At 51.4% G+C, this 15070-nt stretch overlaps 1 protein-coding gene across 4 annotated transcripts in view; it reads left to right on the top strand.

Annotated features, from left to right (window-relative positions):
* The window catches only part of TMEM63B (transmembrane protein 63B), a 26210-nt gene extending 11140 nt beyond the window's left edge, over positions 1–15070 (top strand). For all 4 annotated transcript variants that reach the window (XM_053601505.1, XM_053601502.1, XM_053601503.1 and 1 more), the window contains 18 exons: positions 871–1013; positions 1107–1158; positions 1653–1761; positions 2348–2418; positions 6608–6688; positions 7145–7268; positions 7710–7843; positions 7982–8119; positions 8255–8408; positions 9308–9414; positions 9682–9768; positions 10008–10073; positions 11352–11514; positions 12115–12220; positions 13261–13428; positions 13672–13787; positions 13885–13965; positions 14288–15070. In XM_053601505.1, coding sequence (XP_053457480.1) covers positions 871–1013; positions 1107–1158; positions 1653–1761; positions 2348–2418; positions 6608–6688; positions 7145–7268; positions 7710–7843; positions 7982–8119; positions 8255–8408; positions 9308–9414; positions 9682–9768; positions 10008–10073; positions 11352–11514; positions 12115–12220; positions 13261–13428; positions 13672–13787; positions 13885–13965; positions 14288–14479 — 2092 coding nt within the window. In that variant the 3' untranslated portion in view covers positions 14480–15070. The remainder of the gene's footprint in view (positions 1–870; positions 1014–1106; positions 1159–1652; positions 1762–2347; positions 2419–6607; positions 6689–7144; positions 7269–7709; positions 7844–7981; positions 8120–8254; positions 8409–9307; positions 9415–9681; positions 9769–10007; positions 10074–11351; positions 11515–12114; positions 12221–13260; positions 13429–13671; positions 13788–13884; positions 13966–14287) is intronic.

Genomic DNA, 15070 nt, shown 5'->3' with positions numbered 1-15070 from the left:
ACAAAATCCAGAGGCCAGCAGCTTTGAGGGCCTTAGTGCTCCTAGCCAGCCCAGCACCCTACTTCCTATTCCAGGAGGCCAGGCCCTGAGAGCCTCAGCCTCTGCTGTCCCTTGAATGCTCACTTTACTCCACAATCTCCTGTGCAACCCCCTGCGAGGGGGAGCAGCTCTGCCCTCCTCTCCCTCTGCCCCACCACCCCTCAAGAGCAGGGGCTGGAGCCCCCACCTCAGCCTCCGTGCAGCCAGTGGGTGGGGCATCAGTAGGCTGGGAGCAGCCAGCCAGCAGCAGGCAGGAGCCAGTGTCCAGCAAGCAGAACTCAAGAGATCGAGCCAGAGCCCAGCAGGCAGGCAGTGAGCTCTGAGAAAGGCAGGAAGCTCGGACAGGTCAGCATTGCCACCACCCACTCCCCCAGACCCCTACCCAAGGGTCTCATTCGCAAGCTCAGCCATACCTATAAGGTGCTGCTGCTTCCCCGCCTTCATCCTCCCTCCCACTTCTACCAGCTCTCTTCTGGTCCTCTTGCCTTTTTCCCTTTTCAGATCTTCCTCTTTTCCTTTCCCTTTTCTCTCCACTCCTCATTTTTTCTTCTCCTTCTCCCTCTGCAGTCTTCTTTCTTCTTTTACCTCTTTCTTTCCTTCTAGTCTCCTCTTTCTCCATGCATTCATTTTTCTTTCTCCCCTTTCCTCTCCTCCTCTGCCCTTCCCTCCCAGAAAATAAGAGACCAACAAGTCCCATTTTGACACCATACGTCTGCCATATCAGCAGGGGTTAGGGTGGATGTGGGTAAGGGCAGGTCAGGGAGGTGAGTTGTGTCCCCTACCTTGCCGTGGTCCTCATCTAATCCCTCTGTCCACCCCCTATGGCTGCAGGGATGATGAGATCCGGGACAAATGTGGGGGCGATGCCGTGCACTACCTGTCCTTCCAGCGGCACATCATCGGGCTGCTGGTTGTCGTGGGCGTCCTCTCCGTAGGCATCGTGCTGCCTGTCAACTTCTCAGGGGACCTGCTGGGTCAGTGAGGGCCAGGATGGCTGGGGCAGAGACGGGGGTCAGAGGGGATGTCCCCTGACCCACTATCATCCTCTCCCTTTCCCACCCCCGCAGAGAACAATGCCTACAGCTTTGGGAGAACCACCATTGCCAACTTGAAATCAGGGTAAGGTTGGTAAACTGGGTGGCAAGGCCAGGGTCTGTGGCCAGAGTCTAGGCCGTAACATGGGCAGGGAAGAAAGGCAGGTGTGTTTTAGGGGAGAGGGAGCCAAAGCTACAGAGATGCCTGTAGGTCCTTGAGGGCTTAGGTTGGAAACAGAAGAGGTATATCCCTACTGAGGATCCCCAAGGATGACTAGATACAGAAGAGGTGGGTAAAACCTCTGGAACCAGAGGTGGACTGGGACAGTTGGAGGGTACTGTGGCTAGTACTAGGACATGAAAGCATGACTTCTTCGAGACACTTTTGTTGGAATGGAACAACTTTAGGGTCTAGGGAATGTGAGATGTGGGGGGGCCCCATAAGGAGTCAGTGCCAGAAGATTGGTGACACTAGAGGGGCCCCATCCATATCAAGAAGGGGTTTAACCATGGGAGGTTGGGGTGTCTATGTGTGTCCTGACCCCACTGGTTCCTTTGTATCCCCTCTGCTCCCCACAGGAACAACCTGCTATGGCTGCACACCTCCTTCGCCTTCCTATATCTGCTGCTTACTGTCTATAGTATGCGTAGACACACCTCCAAGATGCGCTACAAGGAGGACGATCTGGTGAGTGGAGCACAGCCCAGGTCTCTCGCACTCTCCAGCCTGTTCCCTTTCCTTCAGGCCTCTCCTGCCTCAGCCATAAGGAGTGTTAGCTGCAGGGTTAGGCCACATGGGTTTGAATCCTAGCATGGCAGCTTGGGAGCCCCTATCCTACAAGTCAGCTAGCCTCCCAAGCGTCAGTTTCCTCATCTATAAAATGGGATAATAGTAGTACTTGGGAAAGTCGCTGCGAAGTTGAAATGAGGCAAGGCATCGAAGCACCTGTGCTGTGCCTGGCACTCGGGAAAGAGCTGTGTGGCTGATATTATGGTGATAATATTTCCTCCCTTTCTACATTTACTCAGCAAGCCAGTACTGAATATCTGTTCCATGCCAGCTGCTGTGCTGGGCCCTCAGGATCTAAGGATCTGAAAGCAGTACCCCTATCATCGGCCTCTATAACCCTTCAAAGAGCAAGGGACTGCATGACTCATTAGGCTTACTACCTGTTTTCCCTGGAACCTGGCTTATCCCTAAGGCCTCCTCCCATCCCTGCCAGCTCCTCTGAGGTTGAGCCTCAGTGATGCAAATTCACTCCTCTCTCCCCTAGGTGAAGCGGACCCTCTTCATCAATGGAATCTCTAAATATGCAGAGTCAGAAAAGATCAAGAAGCATTTTGAGTGAGTAACCCCTACCTTCATCCTCAGGCCTTGCAGATTCTTCTTTGCCTTTTAACTCCAAAACATCCTCACACTCTTCTAACTTGGAGCTCTGCAATAGAGAAAGGGCATTATATTAAGGAAAATAATCTTTGACTCTGGGGTGGCCTAGCCCTTGGACTAGGTGATAATCCCCTTTAAGAACAGGAAAAATATGACAAAAACTCAAAAGAGTGAGTTGTTCATTGCACCCAACTTCCAACCTCCTCCTAGCTTAGATTGGGTCATAGGTTGTTGACACAGGCTCTATTTGAGGTGTATAGCTTCTTCAGAATATTAAGTGGCAGTCTTATGTCTGCATGCAGCCATGTCAGGGAGAAGCTCATTGGTTTTCAGTGGCTGCCTAAGTTGTTCAGCACTGCCTGGACTATGTGTTCTCTGAGGCTTTTTCATCTCTGGAATTCTGTCTTGGGGAGGAATCTCTAGGACTGCCAGGTGACCAAAAACTAGAGAAAAAGGAGGTGGAGCTAAGAGGCAAAGAGGGAGCTCACCTGGTCAGCTATGGCTAAGGGTACACCTTGGAGCAGAGCTGATGAGATAGGGGAGTCAGTGTTAAAGGCCCATCTGTGGGGCTATGTAGGGCAAGTCTGTGCACCATAGAATTAGGGATCCTATCACATTCCTCTGTTCACTCAGGAAAATTTCTCACATGTGTTAGTCATAAATTATTGTGAAAGGCTTTGAAACTATTTAAAAAAATTAATAGGATGGCACCTGTGGCTCAGTGATTAGGGTGCTGGCCCCATATACTGAGGGTGGCGGGTTCAAACCCGGCCCCCGCCAAACTGCAACAAAAAAATAGCCGAGCATTGTGGAGTGCACCTGTAGTCCCAGCTACTCCAGAGGCTGAGGCAAGAGAATCACCTAAGCCCAAGAGCTGGAGGTTGCTGTGAGCTGTGACGCCACAGCACTGAGGGCAACAAAGTAAGACTGTGTCTCTAAAAAAAAAGAATAAAAGATCATCAAGCTCTCTGAGAGCTCACAGTATGGAGATAAGCTTTAGGAGCTTATCAAGGTCAGTCTGTGGTCAGAATTAGGTGTTGGCCAGTGGTCATGATAAGGGACATTGATGGTCTGTATCAGGCTTAGTCTGAGGTTGAGATTGGGCCTCAGTCTGTGATCAGAATTTGGTCTGCAGTCCAGGTCTACTGTTACTGGGCCTGAATCAGAGTTCGGTGTTACCCTGGATCAGACAGTATAGGATCTGATCAGAGATAATGTTTGGTCAAGGTCAGATTCCAGAGCCCTGTGTGATAGGATTAAGGACTGACTTGTGATCAGCATTAGTAGATGAGTACTCAGTCATACAACATGCATTTATTGATTACCTTCCATATGCCAGGCTTAAATAAATTACAAACAAGCCCTACTCTTTGCAGTTTACAAAACAACATCAAAATTAAGTCATCTTTCGTCAGTATGAGAGAACTACTTAGGGTCCCATTTGGGGTTCAAGCTATGATCAGCATTGGGACAGTCTGGATTGGGATTATGGACAGTGTATACTCAGAATTTGGTGACAGCTGGAATCAGTTGTCACCTAGTACTGAGATCTGTTCTGTAATACAAATATGTTAATACCATATCAAATAATAATCTCATTTGTATTCTTAGTACAAATCTCTAGTGCCTGCAATGTGCCTGCCCTGGCGTAGGAACTGGAGTTATAGCAGTAAACAACAGATGAAAAAGCAAAGCCCTGCCCTCATTTGCTTACATTTTAGTAGGAGAAAGCAGACAGCAAGCAAATGCACTAGTAGTTGACACTGTCAATTGGGGGTAGGTGCTAAGAAGAAAACCAAAGCAGGGAAGCAGAAAGGGTGAGAGGGGTTGGGAAGAGCTGCTATTTCTGAAGGACTGGGCAGGGAGGGATTTTGACAGGGTGGCATTTGATCAGAGACATGCTTGCAGTGAGGGAGCAAACCCTGCTAGTCAGCCATCCATTCACTCAGCTCACATTTGTTGTACACCTACTATGGGGTTCATACCAGAGAGACAGAGAAGACCCAGACCTGGTTGATGTCCTTGGAGAGATCAAAATCCTGTTTCAGGGATGGGTTGCCCTATAATTTTTAGAAAACAGTTTGTAATTAAATTAGTGGTCAGCCCATTTGCAGGGGTGAGGGACACTCTAGTCTTAATGAGAATTTGGGGGATCAGTAAGAAGATCATTACGAAATAGCCATTTCATTGATCCATTCATTCAGCATGTGTTTATTGACCACCTGCTATGTGCACGCTGTTGAGATAGGGCTAGGATATGGGGATGAGCAAGAAGCAGCCCTTGTCTGCATCAATCTCTTGAGCTAGTCAACTATGTTAGGCAGGGCTTGGGGTTCACGTCTGGGGTCTGTCTGGATCAGAGGACTATCAATAGGTATAGGGAATATCCTGTGTGCAGAATCAGGGAACCTATGTAATTATGTTTAGTGGATTAGAGATTAATCTAGTGAGAGTGAGGACTCATGCTTCCAAAGGGTAAACCTAAACCTTCCTTTGAGAAACAAGTGACAGAGGGCTTTAGACTCCTGGGAAGGGTAATTCAAGGACTGCATCCTAGACTGAAGTTTCTAAATCCTGGTGAGTTTATGAGGTCCATGTTCAGAACAATAATTCATGCATCTAATATTTGAAGGGCCTTCATTAAATTTTCTTTTTGCATTTTTTTTTTTTTTTCTGCGTGACGGAGTCTCACTCTGTCACCCAGGCTAGAATACAGTGGTGTGATTATGGCTCACTAAAACCTCAAACTTCTAGGCTCAAGCAGTCCTCCTGCCTCAGCCTCTTAAGTAGCTAGGAAGGACCACAGGTATATGCCGCCACACCCAGCTAAGTTTTTAATTTCTTGTAGAGATGGGATCTCACTATGTTGCCCAGCCTGGTCTCCAAGTGCTTCTCCCACCTTGGCCTCCCAAACTTCTGGGTTTATAGGCATGAGCCACTGCTCCCAGACCTTCATTAAAAATTTTAATATAATAACTGGGCATGGTGTCTCATGTCTATAGTCCTAGCTAGTTTGGAGGCTAAAAAGAAAGGATCACCCCAGCCCAGGAGTTTGAGGCTACAGTGAGCTATGATCCTGCCTCTGCATGCCAGCCTGCGTGGCAAAGTGTGACCCTGTCTCAATATATTTTAATATATTTTTAATCAATATAAAAAAATGAGGACTCAGTTTAGATTAAGGATTAGGCTTATAATCCTAGCACTTTGGAAAGCCGAGGTGGGAGAATTGAGGCCAGGAGTTCAACACCCTCTCTCCCCCCTCACAAAAATTAATCAGGTGTGGTAGCATGTGCTTTTAGTACCAGCTACTCAAGAGGCTGAGTCAGGAGGATTGCTTGAGCACAGGAGTTCAAGGCTGCAATGAGCTATGAGCATGCCACTGCACTCCAACCTGGGTGACAGTATGAGACCCTGTCTCTAAGACAAAAAAAAAGGGATTAGGATCAAGGAACAGTGTGATCAGATTTAAAAGCTAACTGTTCCTTCACTCAGCATGCTTTCTTTGACATTCTTTGAGCCCTGCCAGTTACCAGGTACTAGTGACATTCTATCTCTGATCAGTCTCAAGTCAAGGTTGGGATCAATCTTGGGTCAAGATTAGGGGTTTAGTCTTGTGTCTGGGTTACCAGACAATTTGGGGTGAGGTTAAAGATCAGTCTTTTTGGCAGGGTTAGAGGTCATTCTCATCCTGGTCAAGGTTCAGCATCAGACAGGATCTTCTTGTCTGTCTTGGCCAAGGTCAGAGATCATTCTGTCAACTGGGCTGTGGGTTGGTTGAGGTCAGTCACAGTCAAGGCAAAGTGTTGGGCTGTAGACAGGGATAAGGGAACAGCTTATGACTGGAAACAGTTTCTCTCCACCTAAAATTCACAGACCTAGACCTCGCCAGCTCCACATAGTGTGTCCCACACTTTCTGGTTCATCACCCCATCCTGTATTCACACCGTTCCAGCATCCTGTGCCCGCTCTCCCATTCAAATAAACATAAGGAAGATCTTTAGAGGTTTGTCAGGAACTCTCATTTTTGTTAACTAGAAAGAGGCAGCTTGAGCTGGGGGTATGTTGCTTGAAGGAGATGGGGTCATAAGTGAAAGTTGGGGTCAAGTGCTAGGTTCCTGCAGAAGATGATGGGTACACTGTGTTTCAGGGAAGCCTACCCCAATTGCACGGTTCTCGAAGCCCGCCCATGTTACAACGTGGCTCGCCTTATGTTCCTCGATGCAGAGAGGTAATGGGACTGGGGCAGAGGAGGGAGACGCTGAGGTTTCCTTGACCATCAGGGGTGGCATCTTGGCTGCCACACAGGAACCTGGCTCTCTTCCAGATGTTCCTAGTGCATTTGATTTTAATTTAAACTCTGGAGTATCTGTTAATAAGGCTCCAGAAACAGCAAGGCCTGGAGGTTAGCATTTGTTGTGAGAGGAAAGGGCACCCCAAGGTCCTCACACCCTCTAACACATACCCTTTAGCTATATAGTATGAGAAATTTAGGCCAAACTAGAGGAAGAATGTCAAGGTGTGGGTGGGGAAACCGTCAGTGGGGGCATATCTGAACCATGCATCCTAACCAAATTCAAGAGCAAGATAGCCCCTGTCCTTGAGGAATGAGCTAGTTGATCCCCAAGATGAACTCCCTACCCAGCCCCAGCTAGACAGTGGATGACTGGGTACCCCGGTCCCATAGGAAGAAGGCCGAACGAGGAAAGCTCTACTTCACAAACCTTCAGACCAAGGAGAACGTGCCCACCATGATCAACCCCAAGCCCTGTGGCCACCTCTGCTGCTGCGTCGTGCGAGGCTGTGAGCAGGTCTGATGTGGGCTGCCTGCTGTGCTCCCAGGGCCCCCATGGTTGTGAGGAGGAGTTGGACAGGTCCTGAGGAGGCAAGGCTGGGGCCCCTTTCTCAGCAAGTCACCACCTGTCCCTAGAGTATTTGAAGCCTTATTTCCCACTGTTGGGTCCATCCTCTCTCCCTAGAGGGACCAAGTGTGTTCAAGCCCCAAATTAGAAGATGTCAGCCAAAAGGGCAGTGTCATGCTATACTCACTAATTCTGGAGCTTCGCGCAAGCTTTTTAATTGCTGTGAGCCTCACTTTCCTTGTCTGTAATATGGGGCTAATTGTACCTACCTTACGAGGCCGTTGTGAGGATTAAGTGAGTTAACATATATGGGAAAGCTTAAAGGAGTAAGCACTGGGTGCTGTGGCCACTGTCCAGCTCCAACCAGAGCCCTGGTCCTGGCCCTTATAGGTGGAGGCCATTGAGTACTACACAAAGCTGGAGCAGAAGCTGAAGGAAGACTACAAGCGGGAGAAGGAGAAGGTGAACGAGAAGCCTCTTGGCATGGCCTTTGTCACCTTCCACAATGAGACCATCACTGCCATGTGAGCCCCTGCCCCACCTGCCGACCCCAGCTTCTTCCCCAAATAACTTACCCGGGCCCCCAATCCCTTCACTCATGGCCCACTATTAGCAATGGGGTCCTTGGCTAGTGCCACAGTAACTGGTGCCCATTCCTCCAGCATCCTGAAGGACTTCAATGTGTGTAAGTGCCAGGGCTGCGCCTGCCGTGGGGAGCCACGCTCCTCCTCCTGCAGTGAGTCCCTGCATATCTCCAACTGGACTGTGTCCTACGCCCCTGACCCTCAGAACATCTACTGGTGAGCAAATGGGGGTGGCGGGACAGGCTTTTTAAGGGTGGGTTCAGTGGGGGGGAGGAGAGGGAAGGCCCCAGGTGTTACTTGGGGCCAGGCATGCTTTCAGTCCCTAGAGTGATCCTTCCCCTGCATTCCCAGGGAGCATCTTTCCATCCGAGGCTTTATCTGGTGGCTGCGCTGCCTGGTCATCAACGTCGTCCTCTTCATCCTGCTCTTCTTCCTCACCACCCCAGCCATCATCATTACCACCATGGACAAGTTCAATGTCACCAAGCCCGTGGAGTACCTCAACGTGAGACCCAGGCTCCATGTGCCCCCACCCCTCCATGCTGAGTCCTGACACAGATACCAGGCCCAAAATTTCTGCTTCCCTACCCAGCCTCACTCCTCTGCTCTGCTAATTCCAGCCCAGCCCCACTAAGCAGCTCCCAGGCAACCATAGGTTATAGACCCCTTTGTGTACTGCCCTTGGGCTCCCTGCCACCTTCTCCATCAGAGAGGCCATTCTTGGGTTTACAACTCCTAGAAAAACACTGAGGGAAGAGAAAGAGCCTGGGTCCAGTCCTAACCTTGGCTAAGTCCCTTTCCTCAGTCTCTGCCACTGAACAATGGAAGGGTCAGACTGGGTCATTGGCTTTCAAACTTAGATTCTGATCCAAAGACAAGGCTGCTCAGATGACAGTAGGGCAGGGCCCATATCCATCTGGCCTCCCCTCACTCCTGCCAGGTACACAGCATACCTGCTTAAAACCTCAAAGGAGGTTCAAAGGAGGACAGTTTGAAAATCTGAGTGATAATTGAATAATAGATAAAACCCAGACCACCTGAGTTCATATCCCCACCCCACTGCTTGCTGGCAAGATAAGCTGTGGAATCTCTTGTTGCCTCAGTTTACTTATCTATAAACTGGGATAATATCATTGTTTGGAGGATTTATACATGGAAAGTACTTCAACAGTGCTTAGCACATAATATGTGTTCAGCAAATGCTGATATCAATATTACCCTGGAGTTGCACATGTGACTGTGGCCTCCACCCTTGCCCCTGGCCCTCTAGAAGTTCTAGACTTCTGATGTGAGGCCCTTGGAGCTGTGGAGCCCAGGACTTGGTGGGAAAGGAGGCAGGTAAGCAAAGTAAGCTGAGCCCACTAGACTGTCCTGCCTGACATGTGCCCCTATGCCCTGCTACAGAACCCCATCATCACCCAGTTCTTCCCCACCCTGCTGCTGTGGTGCTTCTCAGCCCTGCTCCCCACCATCGTCTACTACTCAGCCTTCTTTGAAGCCCACTGGACACGGTGAGATACCTGCACAGGCCACACTCCAGCGGCCTCCCCTAGGAGTATAACCATCCCTAGTGGGCAGCCTGTTGCCCTTAAGGCTCCCAACTCTGAGCAGACCCAGGGCTGGCAGGGAAAGGATGGTGCCCAGCATCCTCACCTTAGAAGCCCACACTTCCCTGGGAGGTCTCCTGGGACATCATCCTGGCTGGGGGAGCAGGTGTAGGGGCTGGGCTTACCTGACCTTTACCCAGTGACCTGTTCCCTACTCCTCTTCCCCACCAGCTCTGGGGAGAACAGGACCACCATGCATAAGTGCTACACCTTCCTCATCTTTATGGTGCTGCTCCTGCCCTCGCTGGGACTGAGCAGGTGAGTTTCAGAGGATGAGACAGAAATCAGGGTAAGGGATTGCAGGATAGGGAGAGGGGAGCCATTTAGGTTCCCCATCTTCCGTACAAAGCAAGGGGTATAAGATCAGAAGCCTGGCCTGAGTTACCCGTTCCATGTCTGGAGGCCTCCCTAGAGGCTCATAGAATGGGGACTTCCCCCTCCCTGGGTGTTACGAGTTATTTCAGCCTTTTCCCCACCTCTCCTCTCCTCCCCTCCAGCCTGGACCTCTTCTTCCGCTGGCTCTTTGATAAGAAATTCTTGGCTGAGGCAGCTATTCGATTTGAGTGAGTGACTGGGGCCCCTGGGGAAAGAGACCAGATGGTAGGGGTGGGTATGCCTGAGAGACATTGCCAGCCCTGCGGAAGGGTACCAGCTGTGGAGCCCAGGCTTGTACCCTTAACGGAAGGGTACAAGATTTGGAGCCCAGGCTTGTACCCTTAACGGAAGGGTACAAGATTTGGAGCCCAGGGCTTGGTGGGAAAGGGAGGAGGAAAAAAGGACTGACATCACAAGTCTAGCAGGGTCATCCCCAAGAAGACACCCACAAAGTGTTTTGGGTGCATGCATGGGAGAAGTCCCTGGTGTCTGTGTTGGGGCTCACTCTCTGGTAGGCTATTGAATGCTATAATCATGCTCATTTGGGCTTGGGAGCTCATATTTGGGGAATTTCTGTTGGGGTCTCTCTTGGGTACATATTTGGAACTAACTATAGTAGGAGTATCTGAGTTTTACTTGTGGAGGTGTCTGTAGTAAGATCTTGGTCATACTTAGGGAGTGACTTGGAGGTTACTGGGGTGTCCACAGAGGTCCCTGGAGCTGCTGTTTTGAGGGTAGGCTCTTGGCCTTACAATTCTGGGAGCTTCTATAGGGTTCATATGTTGGGGTGTTTGTGAGGTTCAAGTTCTGGGAACATCTCTACAATTTTGGGCTCTTATGCAGAAGTATGACTATGGAACTCATGAGGGGGTATCTTCTCTAGAATTCCCTATGAGGGTATATTGGGGAGCATGTACCATGGCTGGATGTGTGGGCACAAACTCTGAGAGTCTTGCTCTGTGCTGTCTGTGGTGATCTGGGGCTCACACTTGGGGCATCTCAGGCATTGGCAAAGGTTCCTGGGGATGTTTTGGGAAGGGTCTCTGAAGTTTGCTTGTGGAGATGTCTAAGGCTGATACTCTAAGGTTAATTCTGGGATAAGTTCTAAGTGGGGAATCTTCTGAGTGTTTCTGGGACTTTGAGGGTCTTCCTGGAGTTTCTGTGGAGATCTCCAGCAGTTATGCAGTGAATAATCTAGTGGCCTTGGACAATCTTTATGGAGCACTAGTTCTAGGAGTACCTCTGGGTTCATCCTTTTGGGCTGGGTCCATTCATACTCTGAGGCTTACCTTAGAGGTATCTGTTGACACTCTGGCATATGTCCCTGGGGTTCACACTCTGGGGGGATTGAGGCGCAGAGCATATCCACATGGAAGAAACACATTGGGGGTAAAGGCATGGTGTGCTGACATGCTGACAGAGGGCAGGCAGCACCGGGTTACCACAAGGGCACCTGGTGCCCACAGGTGTGTGTTCCTGCCCGACAACGGCGCCTTCTTCGTGAACTACGTCATTGCTTCAGCCTTTATCGGCAATGCCATGGATCTGCTGCGCATCCCGGGCCTGCTCATGTACATGATCCGGCTCTGCCTGGCACGCTCCGCCGCTGAGAGGCGCAACGTGAAGCGGGTATGGCCACCTGGGGCAGCAGCAGCAGCAGCAGCAGCAGCGTGCACAGTGCCCCCTGGTGGCCCAACTAGAAACAGCTGCCATCTGTCAGGGTTGGGGACACAAGGGGTGCTGGGACTTGGGAAGTAGAGTTCCATAGCCCTGAGCCATCCCCTTGCCATCTGAGATAGCAGTTTTCCCATATGCACTGTCATGGGTAGACATAGAAAACCCCGAAGACCCCCACCAGCTCAGACAGTAGTGTTCTACGATGGGAGTTTGGGAGGTCTGGGTCCCCAGATCTGGAGTCACCCTGTCCTGACTCAACAAGAGAACTCTAAGCATCCCATTCTCAAGTCCATCCTACTCTTGCCCCCCACCTGCTAGCTCCTACCCCTGAAAGGCCCCTTCCCATGCCCTATCACTGCTCCCACCCACCCACTATCAGCCATACCCTGCCCCCACCATCTGCTTTGCCCTACCCAACCTTAGTCACTAGGTTCCTGTTCCCCATGGCTTCTTCCTGGTCCTGGAGATGCTGACCCTTCTCCAGCCTACTTTGTCCCCTCTCCAATCTGTCCCTTCCCTCCTGAGCCACCCTCCTGCCCATCTCCCCCCCAGCATCAGGCCTACGAGTTCCAGTTTGGCGCAGCCTACGCCTGGATGATGTGCGTCTTCACGGTGGTCATGACCTACAGTATCACCTGCCCCATCATCGTGCCCTTCGGTAGGCACCGCCGCGCCGGGACCTGGGCCCTGCTCGGGGGGACCTAGGACCTCACCCACTCTAGGAAGGCAGGCCACCCAGAGTGGACAGGGCCCTGGCTGGGAGACCGGTCCCTCAGGCCTCCCACCTGGTCCCTGGCTCAGTCTGAGGCCCAGCCTGTGGGGAGGAGGGGGAGAGCCATCTCAGCTCAGCCTGGACCCAGCTGGTATGCTGGGCCTCTAGGTGCAGTCACCCCAGCGTAGCCATACTCACCCATACCAATGCCTTTTCTGAGCTGTATTAACTTGGAAACAGGGCGGCGCCTGTGGCTCAAGGAGTAGGGCACCAGTCCCATATGCCAGAGGTGGCGGGTTCAAACCCAGCCCTGGCCAAAAACCAAAAAAAAAACTTGGAAACATATCACATACTGGCTGGTGTGCACATACACAAACTCACGCACTGCTACACATATATCCATGGACATACACTGTGTGCTACCCTGCAAACTCAGGAAAGACCTTTGGATTCTAGAGTAGGGATAGACCCATCCCACTCACGGAGATATCCTACTATAGCTGAGCCGTGTGACTCGGGAAAATCTCTCTTCCTTTTTGAAGGAGTTTAGCCAAGTTTCTCTATAAGCATCACCCCCACTAATAGCTCTACTTTCTCCTAATAATATCCTAACTCCTTAATTATCCTCCCTGGTTATTAAAGGTTCCAAACTTCCAAACTAACTTCCTTGTTCTCATTTGAAACTGCTACTCCCTCAGCCTCTGGGGAAATAGAGCTCGTCAATTAATTTATATTCATCTGTTTAGAGACAGGAATAAGAAAAAAATACGAGTTTCAAGAGGGTTCTTGTTGATCCAAGTAAATGGATTTCCCATAGTAATTCCTAATGAGGGGCTGCAGAGTACAGGGGTTGAAGCAGAGGAAGCTGAAATTCTATGATAGTACTGGGGGATGGGACACCCTCCTGTCCTGGGAGAATCTGTGACAGGCACATAAAGGTCCAGTGGTGCTGGTTCCGAGGTCAGGGCCCATGTGGCTTCCCCCAGGGCTCATGTACATGCTGCTGAAGCACCTGGTAGACAGGTATAATCTCTACTACGCCTACCTGCCGGCCAAGCTGGACAAAAAGATCCACTCGGGGGCTGTGAACCAGGTGGTGGCTGCGCCCATCCTCTGCCTCTTCTGGCTGCTCTTCTTCTCCACCATGCGTACAGGTAAGGGCCACCCACTCCCTCTCGGGGACCTTGGTCGGGGTGGGAGGCCTCCACCCAGTGTCAAGGCACAGGAGGGGCTGCCAGCATGGATGGCAGGCAAGGGGCCTGGGAGAGGTCAGGGCAAAGCTGTAGGTAGCACAGGAGTGTGTGGGAACTGCAGGAGGCAGCAAAAAACTGGGATGGTAAGGTCCTGGGAGGCACAGAGGAGAAGTAGCAGCCCTGTTCTTTGCTCCCCAACACCAGGGTTCCTAGCCCCCACATCCATGTTCACATTCGTGGTCCTTGTCATCACCATCGTCATCTGCCTCTGCCACGTCTGCTTCGGACACTTCAAATACCTCAGTGCCCACAACTACAAGGTGTGGAGCGAGGGGGTAGGGGTGCTGAGAGGGTGTGGGGCCACGACTGGGGCCGAGGATGTGCCCCCCACCCCTGACTCATTCTGGGTCCCTCAAGATTGAGCACACAGAGACAGATACCGTGGACCCCAGAAGCAATGGACGACCCCCGACTGCTACTACTGTTCCCAAATCTGCGGTGAGTACCCTCCTCCATGGCCAGAGGTAGGGAGGGGCCTCTTGAGTGAGACTCAGTCCCAAAGCTGAATGTCCCATTAGTCTTCCAAAAAGGGAAGCCTATGCCAGACCGCAGGGACAGACCTGAAGGCTGTGGCTCACTGGAAGACAGCCTGTCCCTCCATGAGAGCAGATCTCTGCCCTTCCCCAGGGTCCTTCCTACTCCACTGTCCTCAGGCCCAATATCCACCCTACAGGCCCTGGTGTTCCCTGACACCCCCTGCCCATGAGGAGCAGCCATTTACCCATTCACCTTACCCCTCCCCACTCCTTTCTCCTTTCAGAAATACATTGCTCAGGTGCTGCAGGATTCAGAGGTGGACGGGGATGGGGATGGAGCTCCAGGGAGCTCTGGGGATGAGCCCCCATCGTCCTCATCCCAAGATGAGGAGCTGTTGATGCCACCCGATGGCCTCACGGACACAGATTTCCAGTCTTGCGAGGACAGCCTCATAGAGAATGAGATTCACCAGTAAGGGGAGGGAGGGGCCCTGGAGGCCACGCCCTGCCCTGCCCCCTCACCTCCACGGACACTAAAACGCTAATTTATTAGATCTAAAGCCCCTTCCTCCCCCATCCCCTGCTTTCATTAAGGTATTTAAACTTGGGGGTTTTGCCGCTCTCCCCTATGATGGAGGGAGGGAGGGAGGGAGCCCCCCAACCTCAGTGAGGAGAGCCCCGAGCCGGCCCCGGGGCAAAGAGGAGTATGGAGGGAATTCCCCCAGATCCGTGTTCCCCCCAGCTAATAGTGTGGCCAGGAAAGGGTTAATGAGAGCCAAAAGGGGTACCTGGTGCCATGGCTGGAAACCTGGGGGACAGGCGATCAGGGGATGCCCCCTCAGTTCTTTCCTCCCCCATCCAGTTTCTCCTGGGATCTGGTCTTCCAGGGAAGTGGAGCCTCCAGCCCCTAAGGATGCATGAGAGGGGAGGGGGTGCTGAGTGGGAGGAAGAGTCAGGCCCCGCTGGGGGGTGACCCTGGGGGTGGGGTGGGCAAGGCTGACACTGGAAAATGGGGTTTTGCACTGTTTTTTTTTTTTTTTTCCTTTAAAATAAAAATGAAAAGCTCT

Source organism: Nycticebus coucang, chromosome 9 (genome assembly GCF_027406575.1).
Source record: "Nycticebus coucang isolate mNycCou1 chromosome 9, mNycCou1.pri, whole genome shotgun sequence".
NCBI classification, from domain to species: domain Eukaryota; kingdom Metazoa; phylum Chordata; class Mammalia; order Primates; family Lorisidae; genus Nycticebus; species Nycticebus coucang.
This window is presented reverse-complemented; position numbering and strand designations above follow the sequence as displayed.